This window comes from Chlamydotis macqueenii, chromosome 1, assembly GCF_036417535.1.
Source record: "Chlamydotis macqueenii isolate bChlMac1 chromosome 1, bChlMac1.mat, whole genome shotgun sequence".
NCBI classification, from domain to species: domain Eukaryota; kingdom Metazoa; phylum Chordata; class Aves; order Otidiformes; family Otididae; genus Chlamydotis; species Chlamydotis macqueenii.
This window is the reverse complement of record NC_141556.1, coordinates 194,263,285-194,280,802: the sequence shown is the minus strand read 5'-3', so window position 1 is coordinate 194,280,802 and position 17,518 is coordinate 194,263,285. Positions and strand designations below refer to the sequence as shown.

Genomic DNA, 17,518 nt, shown 5'->3' with positions numbered 1-17,518 from the left:
TCGCTGCTGTTCAGCAATGACTCAGACTCCAGAGATGGATAGTTTTGTAGCATTTTGAAGCACAGGCTTCCCCATAATCATACTCACATAGTCTTCTATGATTTCCTTGATGCCAGCAACTGTCAAAATAAATAACAATGGCACCAAAGTGGTATATCTTCCTGTTGGAGAGACATCTGGAATTTGCTGTGAACAGAGGGAGAAAAGATACTGATTTTATTTTTGTATTATCAGTTTCTAGCAATTTCAGAACTTTATGCAAAGCTCTCAGAAGAAATAATGCAGAGCTTTTTTATTTGTGCCAGACTGACATCCAATTTCAGTGGGCAAACTAGCCCAAGCTCTCAGTGGGTTAGAAGAAGTTACTACCATTAAGTCAGAAAATGAAGTTGTTGTACATGCTTTTTATTCTACTTCTCCTCTATTCACAAGAGAAGCATTCAAGTTATGTAATTCACCTGGAAAGAGTAATAATCTGAACTATCTAAACATTCAGCAGGTTCACAAGATTCCACATATGCTTTTTTTCAGTATGGTCCAAATCTGTATGTTTTACAATACTATTTCTTATTTTTACTTATTAAGAATGGAAGTAGCTTGATTTTACAAACTACATTAAAAAAAAGCCTCTAAGTTGCCTTCTAATTTAAATTATAAAGTACTAGCTCATTAATATTAGTATTAAAATACATTTAAGAATTTATTAATCGTTACGCATTTTATAATCAAGGTAAACCAATGAAACAGTACCTGCAGTAAGGCAATGAAGAGAAAGAATGCATTTGCAGCTTTTCTTATCTGCTCATACAGGAATCGAGGTAGAAATGTCACCACACTGTACTTGGCTGTGCTGTAGGTTAGAAGATTTTTATTTTAGTACTTCATCAGAACATCATACAGGGATTATGACCAAAAAGTTTCCAGTAGGTTTCTAAAAGCCAGTGTTAAAAAGTTGTTCGAAGATCACACTGTAAAGACATATGCAGAATATGGAGGAAGGCAGTTGCCTGTGTTATGAGCAAGAGCTGCACCAAACAAGAGGTACCACATCGACCCAGAAGGCTGATAGTCCCACTTCCATCACCGGCACCTTTGTTACTGGAGAAACTATCAGAAAATGTACTGTCCATCCAAACTTCAGCACCATGAACAGGCAATCTTTCACCTCAGTTCCAAGCACTTGAACAAGTGCTTACTCCTCATCAAAACATGGAACTTAAATGTTGGGAAAGGCAGAGTTTAACATGTGAGAAGTTAGAATTTCTGCAATGCCATTTTAAAAATGCCTCATTTCCCAGCTCAGAACCACTCTACACTCAGTTTTGAGTAATCCTGCAGAACAATACACACTTCAAGATTCATCTTTTCCAGTTATTTTCCCTGAGTAGTTATATTAGTACTTCCTTTACCTTAAACCAAAAGTATACTGTACTGTACTACCTAGTCTCAATAATCGATTTAATTTCCTGTCTTCCTCACATCAAACCCATAACGGGCATGAATACAGCTTCAGGAAAAAACAGAGTCCAAGATGACAAGATGATTTAACCATTCAATTTTTAAATGAGTTTAATAACGTACCCCCACACTGTCAAGTTACCAAAAGCAACCTAAGTGATTAAGACTCTCAACCCTGCAAAGTCCTCAACTCTGAGCACATTAGTTACAACCCAGTCACCTAAATGCCTTCTTGAGACTGTGCAAGGACACTCATCATGCTGCAGAACCCGTCCAAGCTGTACAAGTGACTGAGTCTATCCAGTAGCATGTCGTGTTCCGTTATACAAGGAAAAAATATTTTTAGAGAAGAAAGAGCAACTCTACCTTACTTTCCCCTCATTGAATTAGCACAGCATGCTTCCCCACTGATAACTACTACGCATCAGCACGAATTGGAGCTTTAAGAACTGAGCGCTTGCATCTGTAGTTCAGGTGTCTTCCCCATACAGTGAATGCAACTCTGCAAGGGCCAAACAACCTGCAACAGGAGCTCTGTTTGTGTTTTGGGGAATAATTTTGGTTGGTTGGATTTTTGAGGGGTGGGAGAGAGGTGGATGGGGTTTTTTGGTTGGGTTTTTGGGTTTTTTTGTTTGTTTGTTTGTTCATTTTAAAGTTCTCTTTCCAGGGAACTGAGAATCCTAAGATACTCCTTTCAAGACAGAAGAATTGTTTCCTGAAGCACTAATAACACAACTCCAGAAACACTGGCAAGATGTTGTTTTACTGAAGCTTCCTAGAAGTGTCAAGGAGCATCTTTCCATTAAGCATAGTCCTTTATGTCAAATGCTCTTCTGGCTCTCTCCCATCAACATGCCTTCCAGACTGATTGGAATTCACAGCATTACTAGTCACAAATCATGAAGGAGTAATAATCAAGTGCTTTGTCTACATGGTCTGCCTTTCACAATTGACTACTATGCATAAAACTCTTACTACAATCTTGATCCACAAACAGTTAAGTTCAGTAGGGTTCCCTTATACTTCTTTTTGTATGTACAAGGTTAGAAAACTGCATTGTCCAAGACTTACTCACTTGCTTTAACCATTTTTTTCTCCCTCTTATCTGCCCCATCCCCAATTCCAAGCCATCTAACTAGAGATTCCTGCATCTTCCAGAATCAAAAGGTAACAAGATATAACATAGCACAACATGTCACATAAAGCTCTATTTTGGACACTAAAGCAAAATCAGTGGGGCAAGTTGAACAAAATTATCAACTGAAAAACAATTAAGAAGCCATCTTATCACCTAGTTTCCTCTTCAAGCACCTACAAACTCCTAGTAGGTTTGACACAAATAAGTTATTTTAACTGGATCTCCAATGAAAAGCAACACGACAGCATTTCTAGCACCACAGCCTATAGACTTTTATTGCTACTACTGCTCAGCAGAGTCAGGTATTCAAATACTCAATGTGATATTTTACAAAAATTTCAAGTGGTTGGACTTCAACATAGATTACACCAACTAAGCCAACTGAGTTAAAACATGCATCCAGGTTTAAATCACATAACAGTATATTTATTGTATAAATTAAGATAATTACTTCCTTGAAATGCTACTAATTTCTTCCAACTGGAAGTTTTTTTTTTTTTTGTTTTAAGCCACATTCACTTGGTCTCATGTGTAATAACTTTCCTTTAACAGATCATAATTAAACACACATCTCCATAGTACCTGGTGACTTAAAAATATGGGTTAATCAAGTTAACATTTTTAGGTCTAAAAGTGAATTCCCCAAGCAACACCAATTAGAAATCATACAATGGCAGATTTTTATATTAAAATACTATTTTCCTGGATACCACATTGCTATGACTACATTAAAGCAAGAATTTCTCATTGCAATCAAGCTGAAACATTTATTAACAACATTCTACCATTTACCAACTTTACAGCTAACTGCTCCAAACAATCTTATTATTCTAATGATTGTGTTAATGCCAACAGAATAAGGCTCTTTTGAACAAGCTTTATGCATACCAAGTCACTCCAGATATTTTGTTGCTTAAGTACCAGGACAGATGCCTACAGAAAATACGTACAGTTCTAATTAGAGAGGAGTATATTCAGCTTAACATGACCATGCAGACCAGGAGCAGTAGTTGTGTATATATAAAAAGCAGGTGCATATTATTATTCAAAAAGAAAGCTTCTTATGAAAAGCTAATACTCTAAGCTGGGCAGGACTATTTGATTAATTTGCCTCTGAAGAACAGCTCTCTGAAGGACAAATACAATACAAATAAAAACCTTTGTGCTCCCTCCCAACAGATAGATGCGTTGTAGATGACTTCAGGATAATCAAAGCTCAGAAAGAAGTTAAAATCTACAGGTGAACAGGTAGAAAATTCAGGCAGCTCACACATAGCACAATTTTGGTCACAGAAGACAAACATCTGCAAAGGTTAGCCCTCTGACTAGTCCCAATCAGAGCCATCTTATCAAAGTGCCTGGTACCAAATTCCAAGAACACCAGGTCCGCAGCTCACAACACATGTTGTGGCAGAGGGAGGAGGAGAGCCCATGCAGGAAACCAAACAAAAAACTGGTCTTTCCTAAAGCAATAGCTGTTAACTATGCAAACTTGGCTTAACTACCTAAGTTTAATGTTTAAACAGGCATGCAAATGTTAGAATGGACAACCCCTTTACATCTGCAACTTAATTCATCTAAGTCATGTTTCAGGTTACACCACTGTGCAAGTCAGGAGGAACACTACCAAACCCTGTTAAATGAGTTTGGAGACACATCAGTAGAGCTGAATCTGACCACAATCACTGCATAATTTGACAAAAGTTAGTATCATTCATGTACCTTAACTCACCAAGCTTTAGTTGGTTATTTTGATAAGACTCAAATGAAAAGTAGCAAACAGTGCACTGAGAAACTCAGTAGTAGTTTTCCAGTATAGCTCCTCCACTTATTAACATGGAATTTTTGCATGACAGCTCCCACAGTTGCCATTTTCCCTGTGTCCCCAAAAATTTTCATTAAGTCCCTATTGAATCATCCTTGAATGGGCAAAGGCTTCCAGTAATAGAGGCGGAGAAGTTACTTCCTTGATAAGTTTAAGTGTACTGGCAGAGTGCAGCTGAATACAGCTCTAAGTTTTCCCAGCCAGCCATCTGAAGCACTTGTACCCCTTCCTTAAGGACTTCAATTAACAACTCCAAGATGAACTTCACCTTCAGGCTAACCATGATAAAGAACAGAGGATCTCCTTGAGACACATGTGGTCTCATTTCCAGGGGTGTTAAGCACAACAAACTGTACTTGCCTGGTCAGCATTCACCCACAGCTACCCATTCCACATACCTGAAATACTCTCAAATCTGAGAGCTGAAGAATGAGCATTGCTTGATGTCAGTTATTTTTAAACATACATCAGTTCACAGGAACAATTACTAAGAAAGCCAGGCACAGACATCTGAACCACAGCATAGGGGTTGGGTTATTAAAGTGAACATTAAGGACTTGAGCTCTTCTCTCACCAAACAGGCTTTGTTTCCATGAACACATAAAAGATCAGACGCCCTGTAACAGAGAAGGAAGAAAAAATACGAAGAAAGCCAAGATGATCTGCTTGAATTAAGGGCTCAAATACTGTCTTCAGTGGAATGATGCATGCATGCTAAAGTCCTGTAAGCACACGACACTTCTAAGATTGACATCAGTTTCAGAGGTTCTGCTCTAGCTCTCAAATACAGAAGCAGTATGACCACAAAGTACCTCCAGAACATCAGAGAGGAACAGCAGCAAGCTTCTCATATTTCATATGATACTAACTACATTAAACACAAAAACCAACAGGCAATTATTACACTGGGTACAGAGAAAGCTCACTCATAGGAATATCTCCAATAACACTGTCATGCAGAATATTGGCCAGGTTGTTACAAATCCAGGTACCACAAACAAGGTTTTTGGCAGCCGCATGCACATGACAGTGAAAGATCATCTGTTTCATTGCACATACAGAACATGGTTAATTTTGTTTGCAACACTTGCTAAGGAGACAAAAATCAACTGCTTTCTAATTCCCCAAAGAACATATCTTATAGGATTGTAAGGGGCAACTACTTATATACCTATGTGATGATTATTGATGACTGGAAACTAGGTCCTAAACAATCGATGTTGGTTTATTATAGCAGGCAGCAACTTCCACCTGAAACAATGCAGCCACCAACTTAATCAACAAGTCTTGCTCTGTCATATGAATCCCTGAGACTACAGTCCCTGCAGAGGAAGACTCCAGTCAGTAAGATTTTTCACTGCACTGTAATATGACCTGTACACATCTGTCAGCTAAGGAAAGGGTAAGTAGTGCTTAAATACTCTAGCCAGTTTGAGATAGACTCTGAGCTTGGGTCAGAATAGAGGAGTGTAAAAGGAGCAAGACTTGCTCTTGCACGGTAAGAACTGCAAGACTTGAATCCTACAAGATATTACTGCTTAAAGCTTGCCAGAGCAAGGCCAAGAACCCAGAGTCATCATATTACATACTGGATTATCTGTCACCCAGCTCTAGAGCAACCACTGTCCATAGTCCAAGTGCCTGTTCTGTTCTCATCTTTTCCTGCACTCCTCTACAGTTTCTCTGTAATTGTAACAACATCTTACACATACAAGTTCACACATTGTCAGAAGATAAAACAGACCATAACTTTGTTTAAAAGACGTTCTTCTGCCTAGCCACTGAAATGTCACACCCTGAAAGATTACTCAGTAGAGCCGTTGCAATACTGTAGCAGGATAAGTCTGTTGTCCTAAACTATCTGCACAGACAATGAAACTGATTTGGAGTACTTAAATGTATTAGAATGAATCCATTTGAACTTCAGTAAAAAACATTTTCAGGAGCTTCAAACTGCAGCACCCAGGAACTTGCATAAATTCTTACCAGTGGGACAGTTTTCATCGCAAGGACGTCATCACTTCACTACATGTTCCTTAGGGCGAGGACTCCTTCATTTATAGGATGGGCTCCCACCAAAAGCAACTAAAGGCACCACTGCATGTTTGGAAGACCTATTCTTCCCCTCCCCTTGTAACAGGAGGAATTGGTCACATATTAAAATCCTAGCCCTCTTTTCCCAAATTATATGATTTTGGGGAAAAAAAAACAAACAAAAAACCAAAAGAAAAACAAAAAAAAACACTACTGTTTCATACAGGTTTGAAAGACTCAAGACATACTAATTCAGCTCACTCACTCTCCTGCAGGTCAAGTTTCACCAAAACTCGGTTTTTGTGGGCCAGAATGGTTTGGGTTTGCTGTAAGACATAGAAGCTCTTCTGAAGAACAGTCTACTTCAAACCCAGTTAAATTCAAGACCTCATACATAAATAAAATAAAAAAAAAAAAAAAAAAAGAAGCAGACAGCTGTCAGCTAGACAACCAACCACTAAGATTTAGGACTGTTTTACATAAGGGGAAAGACATCTCAAATATATTCTTACATGATTATTTTATAGTAATGCACATGATTAGTGTTGTGCCCTACAACAAAACCTAATAAGAAGGTAAGGTGCTAAGTGCAATATTCATCAATTACCACTGCTTCTCCTGGCAAGTAGTGTTATCTGCCCTAATGCAGAAGTTTCATTTCAGTAACAAGATGTTTAGACTGACAAGCCAGCTTAGCTTAACTATCTGCACTTCCTCAGAAGCTGCATCACCAACAAGCTTATCTTCAAGCGCTTCGTTTTGGTTGTTATCTTCGTATAGACCACTTAAGACAAAAGTACAAGGCAAAAAGCATTATGAACTGTTGCGCACAAACATGAGTTATTACTCTCTATTTCAGTAACATCAACTCCTAATCATGTAAGGATTTTTCAGAATTAATAAGCTACAGTATCTTGTGCTAAATTGTCCCAGTATCAGCAGGACTTCTTCCATACACAGGCAGTGAAAGTCTGCAAAATCTAATGTAATCGATGTTGCCAAAAAGTGAGTATTACTTCTACAAGACCGGCCTCCTACAGTAGTGCTCATGGCAGTCTCAGTACAGAGCAAGCATCAGCATGACTGTTTACACTCAGTTTAACCTAAAAACAAGACCTCGTGGTCACGTTTAACAGAAGGGATAGCATTTTTGCTTCCAAATCCTGCACCCTGGAGGCTTTTCCTAAATTATAAAAAAAGGCCTTTCCATTTGTTCTCTATTCACGGCATCCCTACAGAATGGGGAACAGGCTCCTGACTATTTTTCAGTAACAAATACATTAGACAAAGACTGTTTAGAAACAGCACTAAAAGCTCCGTAGGCACGATATTGTTTCAGCATGCTCCAATTTGTCAGGTCATCGCTATAGAAATATGCTATTGCTTTTCAGTGGCCCTGCTGGCAAGTACAAGTCAATAAAATAGAGCTGACTGGAACAGTTAACCTGGAAATACTGCTGTCTCATAAAGGAAGTTTGGAAGTTTAGCACCACGTTTAGTTAGTGTACAAATTCAAGACAGGCTTCACAATAAATACACTGCATTGATATGAACAGAAAAAATAACCCCACAAACAAGTCACATGAGCTAGCTAGCTAAAAGCCAGAGTGCTAACTTCAGTTTTAAAGCCATTATTTAACTGCAAGTGTCACCACAACTTAAGCTTCTAGTGACAAGCAAGGGGGTGGCAGAAGAAATGAATACTTAAATTCCTCAAAACTGAACAAATATTTTTACAGCCTATAGGAACTATGTAGAAAGTAGTTATTATAGTTTCTGAGCTCTACTTAAGTCAATTTAACATAATTTCTTACTCTTCTACCCTTTTCTCAGATCACCAGCAGTCAGATCATGAGGTCTGTAGCAGTACACAGAAGGCTATACACGCAGCTGTACAGGGCATCAAGGTAAAACTACTTGCTCTCTACAACTACCTGAAAGGAGGTTGTAGTGAGATGGGTGTCCATCTCTTCTCCCAAATAACTTGTGACAGGACAATAGGAAATCACCTCAAGTTGCACCAGATGAGGTTCAGTTTAGATATTAGGAAACACTTCTTTACTGAAAGGGTTGTCAAGCATTGGAACAGGGAATGGTGTAGCAAAGGGAAGTGGTGGAGTCACCATTCCTAGAGGTATTTAAAAGACATGTAGATGTGGTGCTCAGGAACATGGTTTAGTGGTGGATCTGGCAGTGCTAGGTTAACAGTTGGACTCGATCTTAAATATCTTCTTCAACTTAAACCATTCTGTCATTCTAACAGTAAACAGCAAGAGATTGAGAAGTCTGGTTTATTGTACATGCCCTGCAATACACCTGCTTGACTCCATCCTCACTCAAACTACACAAAGAATGACTAAAAACATTTAGTCTCTTCCTGTTCATGTATTTCTCTGGACAGAGATCACCAATAGTGGATGAATAAGTACAAACGCAGAGTCATAAGGGAAGGTCCATACACACTGCTGAACACGGGCCAATATTTATCCAACAAGTACGTGGGACAGCAGCTTTGCTTGCATGAAGTCAGACTACATTTAAGCTTGCATCTGAAAGCTGCTTAAATAGTGACTTGATCTAAAAAGAGGAAGAGATTCAGTTTAATTCTCCGCTGTGTTGCTACTGCTGATATATAAAATCCATCACGATGAAAAAATACAACAACTTCAGGATGCCAGAGAGCTCAGCACATAACAGGTGGAAGGACACTAGAACTCATATCTTTTTTTTTATCCAGACTTTTCATCTTGGCAAAATTCAACAGTTTAACTCTCCAGGATCTCTGGCCCTAGGAGCAGCCTACTAAGACCAAAAATGCAGCAATGTCAAATACATTGGCACAGTCTGGAAACACATCAACACCAGGCATACAATACCATACAAAACTCACTGTTACGCAAGTTTTCACAACTACAAGAATCCTATAGTGGCTGTACTGCAGGAAAATTAAGTTTTTGCTTATTTACAAGAAGTACATAACACTGAGTATTTCTTTTCAGCTAGTAACAGCATCTAGCTAGAACTGAAAAGAGTTAGAGGATTAGTTTAATACATTATTAGACTTCTAGCATTCAGAATACAATAATACATCCCTTCTTTGAAGAACTCCTGAACACTTTTCAGCAGTCAGGCAAGCGATCTGTTCACATGACAACAGAAGAGATTTCCAAGTGTAACACAAACACCAGTACAAACCACTACAGTCTCTGAACTCTACCAAGAATAAACTGAACACAAGTAAGGGCAGCGTAACCTAAAGAGCAGAGTACACGTCAGTGCAAGAGCAACACTGGTCTGCAGCATTAAGTGCAGACAAATGCACTTGCACGCAGCAGACTACCACTCATTTTTAACCACAGATTATAGTGAACTCCACTTGGGATATTCATGTTACAAGGGTCAACACTCATCGGCTAGTGATAGCAGCAACTCCTATTTCAGCAGCAGGGACTCATTAAGCACCAGTAAGAACCTCCCTGACATACTCAAAGAACATTAACACCTCTAAATCACAAGCCATTTCTACAGTTTCTATTTACAAGCCAAGAAAGCAATGCACTTCACTTAATTTAATGCAACATACAGCGGAAATCAAAGAATTCAGACTTTGCCTGCAATTTCGTCACAAGCAAGCATCCTGCAGACACCAGTGGGATGGTCTGGGACTACAGGACAAACAGCAGCCTGTCCAACAGAAGACCTGCGGTGCTACTAGAAGCCTTGTTACAGTCTTCAGGGCTAAATTCCTAGTGCTAGTACTTCTGCCCTATGAAACAAGAAATTCACTCTCACCAGTTTGCTTGAGTTGTAAGATTCAGTACAGTTTAGGAAGTGAACGAAGTGAACACTGAAGACTTCTTGCTCACTACCTTTTCTGGCAGAATTTACTTTTTGCCTGAATGGAAGACAAGTTTCTGTACTAAGGATTTTCTGGATATCAGAACGCATCTTTTTGGGACCTCCACAACAGATCAAGCCACCAAATTCTCTTCTGACGAGAACCTTTCAACGAGATTTCTGGATTCAAGATCCATTAGAAGCATACAAGCGGAATTTTGCCGTTCCTGACTGCTGCTCCACTGCACATACCACGGCTGAATTTGGAGTCCTAATTCAGATATACTGCAATGTACTTAGAAAACTGGAAGATAGTTACAAGTGTCCTTAAGACTTATCTCAGCACTTTTTCCATAGATCAAGAAACTAGAAGCTCCAACTACTTTCGCATCAACATGTGCAACAAGTGAGGGGCTCAAATCACTTCACTGATGATTTTTTACTGCACACACTGGAACAAAGTTTCAGTACAGTACTGTTACACATTCTGTATACATCACTGATATCAAAGTAGATTCCTGTACTAGTAAGAAACATCAAGGAACTGTATTTACATGAGAGCCAGATCTGTAGAACCGATCTCACTAAGCTAAATATATCAGTCTTCACTGAGTATATATTTGGAAAAGTATTCATGCCATTAGTTTGGTGATCTCAGAAGTATTGACAGAGCATTGAAATCACTACCATCACACCCCACCTGTACCCCTGTCTTTACAAGGCAATAGGCAAGTTTGTTTTCAAACTGTAAAATAAAGACTTCCTAGTGTTGTAGCTCAGCCCTGATTAGGACCAGACTATGCAGTCTCTCTCTCACTCCCTCCACCCTCCAAGAGAATAGCGAGAGATAATATAAGGAAAAAATGGCTCGAGGTTTGAGATAGGAATAGGGAGAAATCCTTAAAGTTACCATTACGGGCAAAACAGACTCAGCTTGGGGAAAACTACTCACTTATTTCTAAAACTAGCAGGACAATGAGACAGGGAACAAGATAACCTCCCCCCCCACCCACCCCCACTCCTCCCTCTTCCCAAGCTTAACATTATCTCTATTACCTTCCCCCCCTCCCCAAGCGGTACATGGGGAAGAGAATCATAGAATCACGTGGTTGGATGGGACCTATAAGATCATCTAGTCCAACTGTCTTCCCACTACCATTGCTGCCACAGCTACTAAACCATATCCTGTAGCTCCTCATCAAGCCGCCTCTTGAACACTGCCAGGGACAGCAACTCCACCACCTCCCTGGGCAGGCCATTCCAGTGCCTGACCACTCTTTGGAAGAAAAAGTTTTTCCTTACATCCAATCTAAACCTCCTCTGGTACAACTTGTGGCCATTTCCTCAGGTCCTGCTTGTTGCCTGGGAGAAGAGGCCAAACCCCTGCTCATCACAACCTGCCTTCAGGAAGCTATAGAGTGCAATGGGATCTCCCCTGAGCCTCCTCTTCTCCAGACTAAACAATCCCAACTCTCTCAGCCACTCCTCATAAGACTTGTGCTCCAGACCCCTCACCAGCTTTGTTGCCCTTCTCTGGACTTCTCTGGGAACGGGGGTTATGGTCAGTTCATCACATGTTGTTTCACGCCGCTGCTTCATCGTCAGGGAAAGAACTCCTCATATTCCTCCCCTGCTCCTTCGTGGTATCCCTCCCATGGGCCACAGTCCTTCATGAAACTGCTCCGGTGCGGGTTCTCATCCACGGGGTGCAGTCCCTCTAGAACAGCTGCCCCAGCAGGGCCTGCAGGGGCCACAGCCTCCTTCAGGCCTCCACCTGCCTCAGCATGGGGTCCTTCACGGGCTGCACGTGGATCTCTGCTCCTCGGTGGACCTCCATGGGCTGCAGGGGGACAACCTGCTCCACCATAGTCATCACCACAGGCTGCACGGGAATCTTGGCCAGGAGCAGCATTACTACTCCCCCTCCTTCTGAACTGACCTTCGTGTCTGCAGCCGTTCCTCTCACAAGAAAAATCCTTCACAACAGGCTGGCAGATGCCTCTCAGGATCTCATTCACATCTCATTTCCTCTCCGCTTCTTACAGCCAGGCCAGGCTGAGTCAGGCCCAGTCAGCTGCCCAGCAGGAGGCCAGAAGGTGAGGCCTGCAAGGCCCACAAGGCCTGCTTTGCACCTCCCCCTCTCTGCCCTTGCTCAGCTGCGTCACACCTTCTCTTTTTTTTTCTTTCCTGTTTTCCCCTTCTTAAATACGTTATCACAGAACATTCTGCTACCAATTGGCTCAGCCTTGGCCAGCAGTGGGTCCACCCTAGGCCCAGCTGAGTCCACTGAACAAAGGGGAGCAATTTCTAGCAGTTTCCTACAGAAGCTACCACCTCAGGCCCCCCCTCACTAAACAAAACCAGAACACCTAGTCACCTCCCCCATCATTCAGGTCATCACCTAAATCAAACTTACTAATAAAGAGCTATGGTTTAAGCAACCAAATTCAGGTAGGAGAAAAAAAAAAAAAAAACACACCACACTTCAAGCCAAGAACACCAGCCAAGGTGGCACTTCTGCTGAGTAGTTATTTTCACACTGTGCTGATCATCCACATAATGAGTGTACAAACTACCATCATTGCTCACACTGAATCAAGCCAGCAGCAGAGGAGTTACAGGTTGGAAACATTGATGATCCACTACCATTTTGTGTTTTACACTGGAATTAAAAAATATTTCAAAGCAGCACAAAGAAAGCCTCTTCCCACAGCACAGTGGAAGGAAGGGGAAAAAAAAATGCTGGCTGGGGTCTCTGCAGAAGCCTAACTACTATCTCACACTCTCTGTAGCCAGTGATGTCTTAGGCTTATGACAGCTGTTAGTAGACCTCAGTTCCTGAGACACACAATGCCTGAGACTAGATTACAATTATTGCCTTTAAGTAGCATACAGCTATGTACAGAGTGAAAGTTTTCAGGACAAATGTTTCATTTCTTACTGAACTTACAGTACTGAAATGCTCTTATTAGACACACACTTAAGTTATTAATATTGAACAAGTCAAAATATGTACTAGTTAGCTTTCTTAAAGGCAAGCATACTTAATACCACAACTACAGCTGTGTTGGACAGAGTAATAATATTTCTCAATTTTTTACATACTTCCAAACTTTAAAACACTTCAGCTGAAAATGGAACAAAATTTGCCTTTTCATAAAAGGTCCAAGGGGTTACACAAAGTTTTTCAAACAGAACACAGTAGGGATGAAAACAGCTTCTAGTACAGGCAGAAGAGATACATTCCTACAGAAGGAATCACTGCTGCTGCAGCGTAGTAAGGAATGGTAACAGCCATATACACACACACACGTAAAGGACTAAGTTAAAGCCAGCCTACAAAGTTCTACAGCATGATGTTTCAATGTGACAACGTTTGAATAACACAAAAAAAAAAAATTAGCCATTGCTTTACAAGTTCTCAAAATCTCACTTATTTACACCAGAAAACCTGGGGAAACAGGAAACAGTTCTTACTTCCAAAATTCTGAAATTTGTGTGTAGAAGGTGTAGAAGAGTTAGTGTCATCTTGCCACCCACTTAGCTTTTGCAATAGCACTATGTACTATTTAAAAGTGGTACTGGGGAATTATGAATTTTGCTTAACTTGTCCAAAACAGAAAAAAAAAGAAAAACCACATTCGTACTTACCACTTTTCCCTTTTACTCCCACAAACATAGGAATTAACTTTTAACAGTGCCTCTCTCCCCTGAAGAGTTAAAAAGCTCAAGATGCTTAGAAGATCTTAAATTGAAAGCCATACTATTGACTTACCTTCCCCCACCCTCTACACCTTCATTTCTTGGTATGTTTTGCTTAGTTTTGAGCTAACTATCCCACACTACCCCTTAATTTGGAAATCTTGCTATGAACATTCACAAGTTCCCACTGTTGTTCAGAGAATTCTTGATGACTAACCAAAATGTGACAGTCAAAAGTCATATGATTTAAAACAAACTGTTTTCTTATCTCCTTCAGTTTTATTTTCCATAAGCCTTTATGTACAGGTGTTTATCCACTTACACAGTGCCTTGCGCTGTGGCACACTGATGCTTCCTAGGGAGACAGTACATCTTTAAATCCAATGGCACTGAGAAACCCAGAAGCTAAACATAGTAAGAAGGTCCAAGGGCAATAAAGAGAAATTCCTCAAAAGAAATTCCAATATGCATACACAAGTGAGTAAATAAACCACCACTCATACTCTACACAAGGCAACCATGCTCAGATATTATGAGCTCAAGTCACCTTTGCCTTCATTCTCACCCGACTGAGGGAAGAAAGCTAAGCCAGAGGATGGAGAGAGCACAGCCAAAGCCTGTCACCCTTTCAAAAGTCTGAGATCAAAGCTTTCTTACTAAGCAACAGCAAATTATTATAAAGTGAATTTCATTTTCAAGTGACACTAAGGAGCGAAGATCCCTAATCAGGTAAACATCTGTACTTTCCCACTGCAATACCTGCATTTTGTCCTACTCCTCACACACCAGTATTCCTCATAACTCAACTTATGCTCATCAGGGGGCAAAGCTGCAAAAAGCTATTGAAAAACTTCTACAGCTACCAGGGGTTGGCTTCCAGACTGCAAACTGGACCCAACAGCTCTCAGGAACAAGTTCTTGGTAGGAGAGTTACACTACTTTTTCATAAGATTAGGCCAAATCAGAACAGAATCCATTCAAGAAAACCTCAACTACAGTTCTGCCAACCCTCTATTCCATGCTTTTCCTTCTGTAAAGCAGGAAAAGCACAAGCAGTCTATCCACAGAAAACACTCAAACTCAGCTCATCAGTCAAGGAAAAACAAAAAATAAAGTCAGAAAACACCCAATACTGCTGCCCACATAGAAAAAGCAAGACACTAAGAAAATCTGTTATTTAAACTGCTCCTAAACCATAGACTTCCCCAGACAAGTATACAGTAAGTCAAAGCTGAAGTGCAAGTTCCGCATAAGTAAATTGCTGTACTACTGAGAACACCAGCATCCTTCCAGAGGATCTTCTTGGAAGTGCCCTTGATAATACACACAATAAACCAGCTAGTGGAAATCATAATTTCAGCAGGATATAAAATGCTTTGCTTTTCATAAAGGCACTCATTGTCTAAGCCATTCTTCGAACAATAATCCAAACATCTGCATTAACAAACAGAAGCCTGCTGAAGAACACTGCTCCTTAGTCACAACAGGAGCTATCTGTTCACCCAGCTAACCCAGGGCCAGAGCGGCAAGCACTGCCACCACTGGCTTGTATTATCCATTCTCATACTCCATATTTCAGTGCACATTATTTGTGTTTCCAAACTGCAATAACACAGCATTAATCATACCAACAGAAGCCTTAAACACACACTCCTACACTGAAAGGCTAAAAACACTAAAGAAAATTCCCTCTGGTCTTTAATTAAAGGACACAAGTGGACCATAGCCTTGTATGCATGGACATCTGAGTTTGTAAACTCTCTAGTTATTCTTGTGCTGTTAAGACTTTATTTTCTCTTCTTCCTTCCTATTCCATACTTAAAAAAAATACTTAGCCTAGTTATTCTTACAACTGGATGTTACTCTTAAAAAAGCACTCCACACAGTTTACACAGCAGATTCTATCCAGAGCTCACACTAAGTTTTTATGGCTTAGTCCTTGTGTCCAGGAGCACTAGATTAGGTCCTGTCATACCAAAATTCAGCAGCCCTGCTGACGTGAAGACCTTTTCACGCATCTTACTCACACAGCTCCACAGCTGCTGAACCTGGCTGCTGCTGGATCCCTCCCTCCCCACCTCTCCCCTAGACCACTATAACCTGACCCCGGTGTCCACCACAGCCAAAAAACCCGGCAGAGATACAGCTTACAGTGTTGAAACCAGGTCTGCACAGGGAGGGGGAGCTGAGCCCTCCCTGCCCGCGGCTGCAGGGCATGCGGGCAGCCGCCTGGAAGGGGAGACACGGGCACCGCTCCGTACCTGACCCAGTTGTCGCGGAACTTGCTCTGCTGGGGCTGGTTCAAGTAAATGGTGCGGGCTGGTGCTTCGTCCAAATCCGCCGAGGACGTGGCTCCGGACATCTCATCGTCCGCCTTCTTATAGCCCGAGGGGGAACAGACAGGGCCTGCGGGGAGAGCGCGGAGAGGAGGCTGTCACGGAGGGGCCGCACCCGCCAGCGCCGGCCCAGACCGGCAGCTCCCGGGGCCAGGCCACGAGCGAACGGCGGCTGCCAGCCCACCCTCCCTCTCCGTTGTTTACCACGGCGAAGGCTGATAAATAACGGCTGCCCGGGGAGGGGGCGGCGGGGCCCGCCCGCAGCCAGCTGGCAGCGGAGAGAGCGCGCTGGGCCCGCGCCCCCCGCCCTGGGGCCGCGGGGAGGGGCGCAGGCTCCGCCCCGCCCCCACAGCGCTACCGGTACTGGCGGGGAACAGCGCCCGCCGACAGCCGGCGGCGGCCAGCGGCGGGGCTCCGGGTCCCTTCGGTCCTTGGCGCTGCCTACCCGCCCCTACCGCATCCCATCCGGTACCTCCGAGCCTAAATCCACACGCACGGGGCAACGCCTCCCTGCCTGCCCTCGCCCAGGCCCCCACGGGCACGGCGAGCTCCACCCGTGTCCGCTCAGCGAGCTGCCTCCCGCCTGTGGCACCGTCCACCGAGCATCCTGGCCACGGCTGGGGCTGGCTGGAGAGAATTTGTACTCAGAGAAGACTCGGGTTCAGACTGAGAAGAGCAAGGTTCCCCCCCACCTTTACACCTACAGCTTCAGAGCTGACATCTTTGACAATAATTTTCATCTCCAGCTGACCTGGACTGACTTGAGTCCTGTGAAGCTTTGCACTAAGAGAAAGCCAAAATGTAGGAGAAGAGCTAGCCATTTCCTCTGTCAACCCTTAAAACGTTACCCAAGTTGTTTGACACAGGTTTACTGCTTTCCCTCTTCCATTCTTAGCCATGAACATAGTTTACATTACCTGAAGGGTACATATATTAGGTAAAAATACCAGTTTATGAAATAACCCATGGATTTACAAGCCAGATGAGATTAAGAAAACTAGTTTCATAAGTGTTATTTGGAAAGTCCATTCAAAAGATAACATTGTGAAGAAACTACCACAAAGCCAAATCCAGCAGCTATTTCTGATTTCCACACACAGTTAAGATCACATGCAACAAACCGCTCTGATCAGGCAGTGGCCAAAAGGAATCTCCCACTGAATCAAGAGCACCCTGAAATTACATCTT

The 17,518-nt window shown here is 42.0% G+C and overlaps 1 protein-coding gene across 1 annotated transcript in view; it reads right to left on the bottom strand.

The window, feature by feature from the left end:
• ATP8A2 (ATPase phospholipid transporting 8A2) overlaps positions 1–16,616 on the bottom strand; it is a 302,400-nt gene extending 285,784 nt beyond the window's left edge. The window contains exons 1-4 of the mRNA XM_086739502.1: positions 16,535–16,616; positions 16,256–16,400; positions 751–850; positions 88–186 (exon numbers count right to left, since the gene is read on the bottom strand). Coding sequence (XP_086595628.1) covers positions 88–186; positions 751–850; positions 16,256–16,356 — 300 coding nt within the window. The 5' untranslated portion in view covers positions 16,357–16,400; positions 16,535–16,616. The remainder of the gene's footprint in view (positions 1–87; positions 187–750; positions 851–16,255; positions 16,401–16,534) is intronic.
• Between the last annotated feature and the right edge of the window lie 902 nt (positions 16,617–17,518).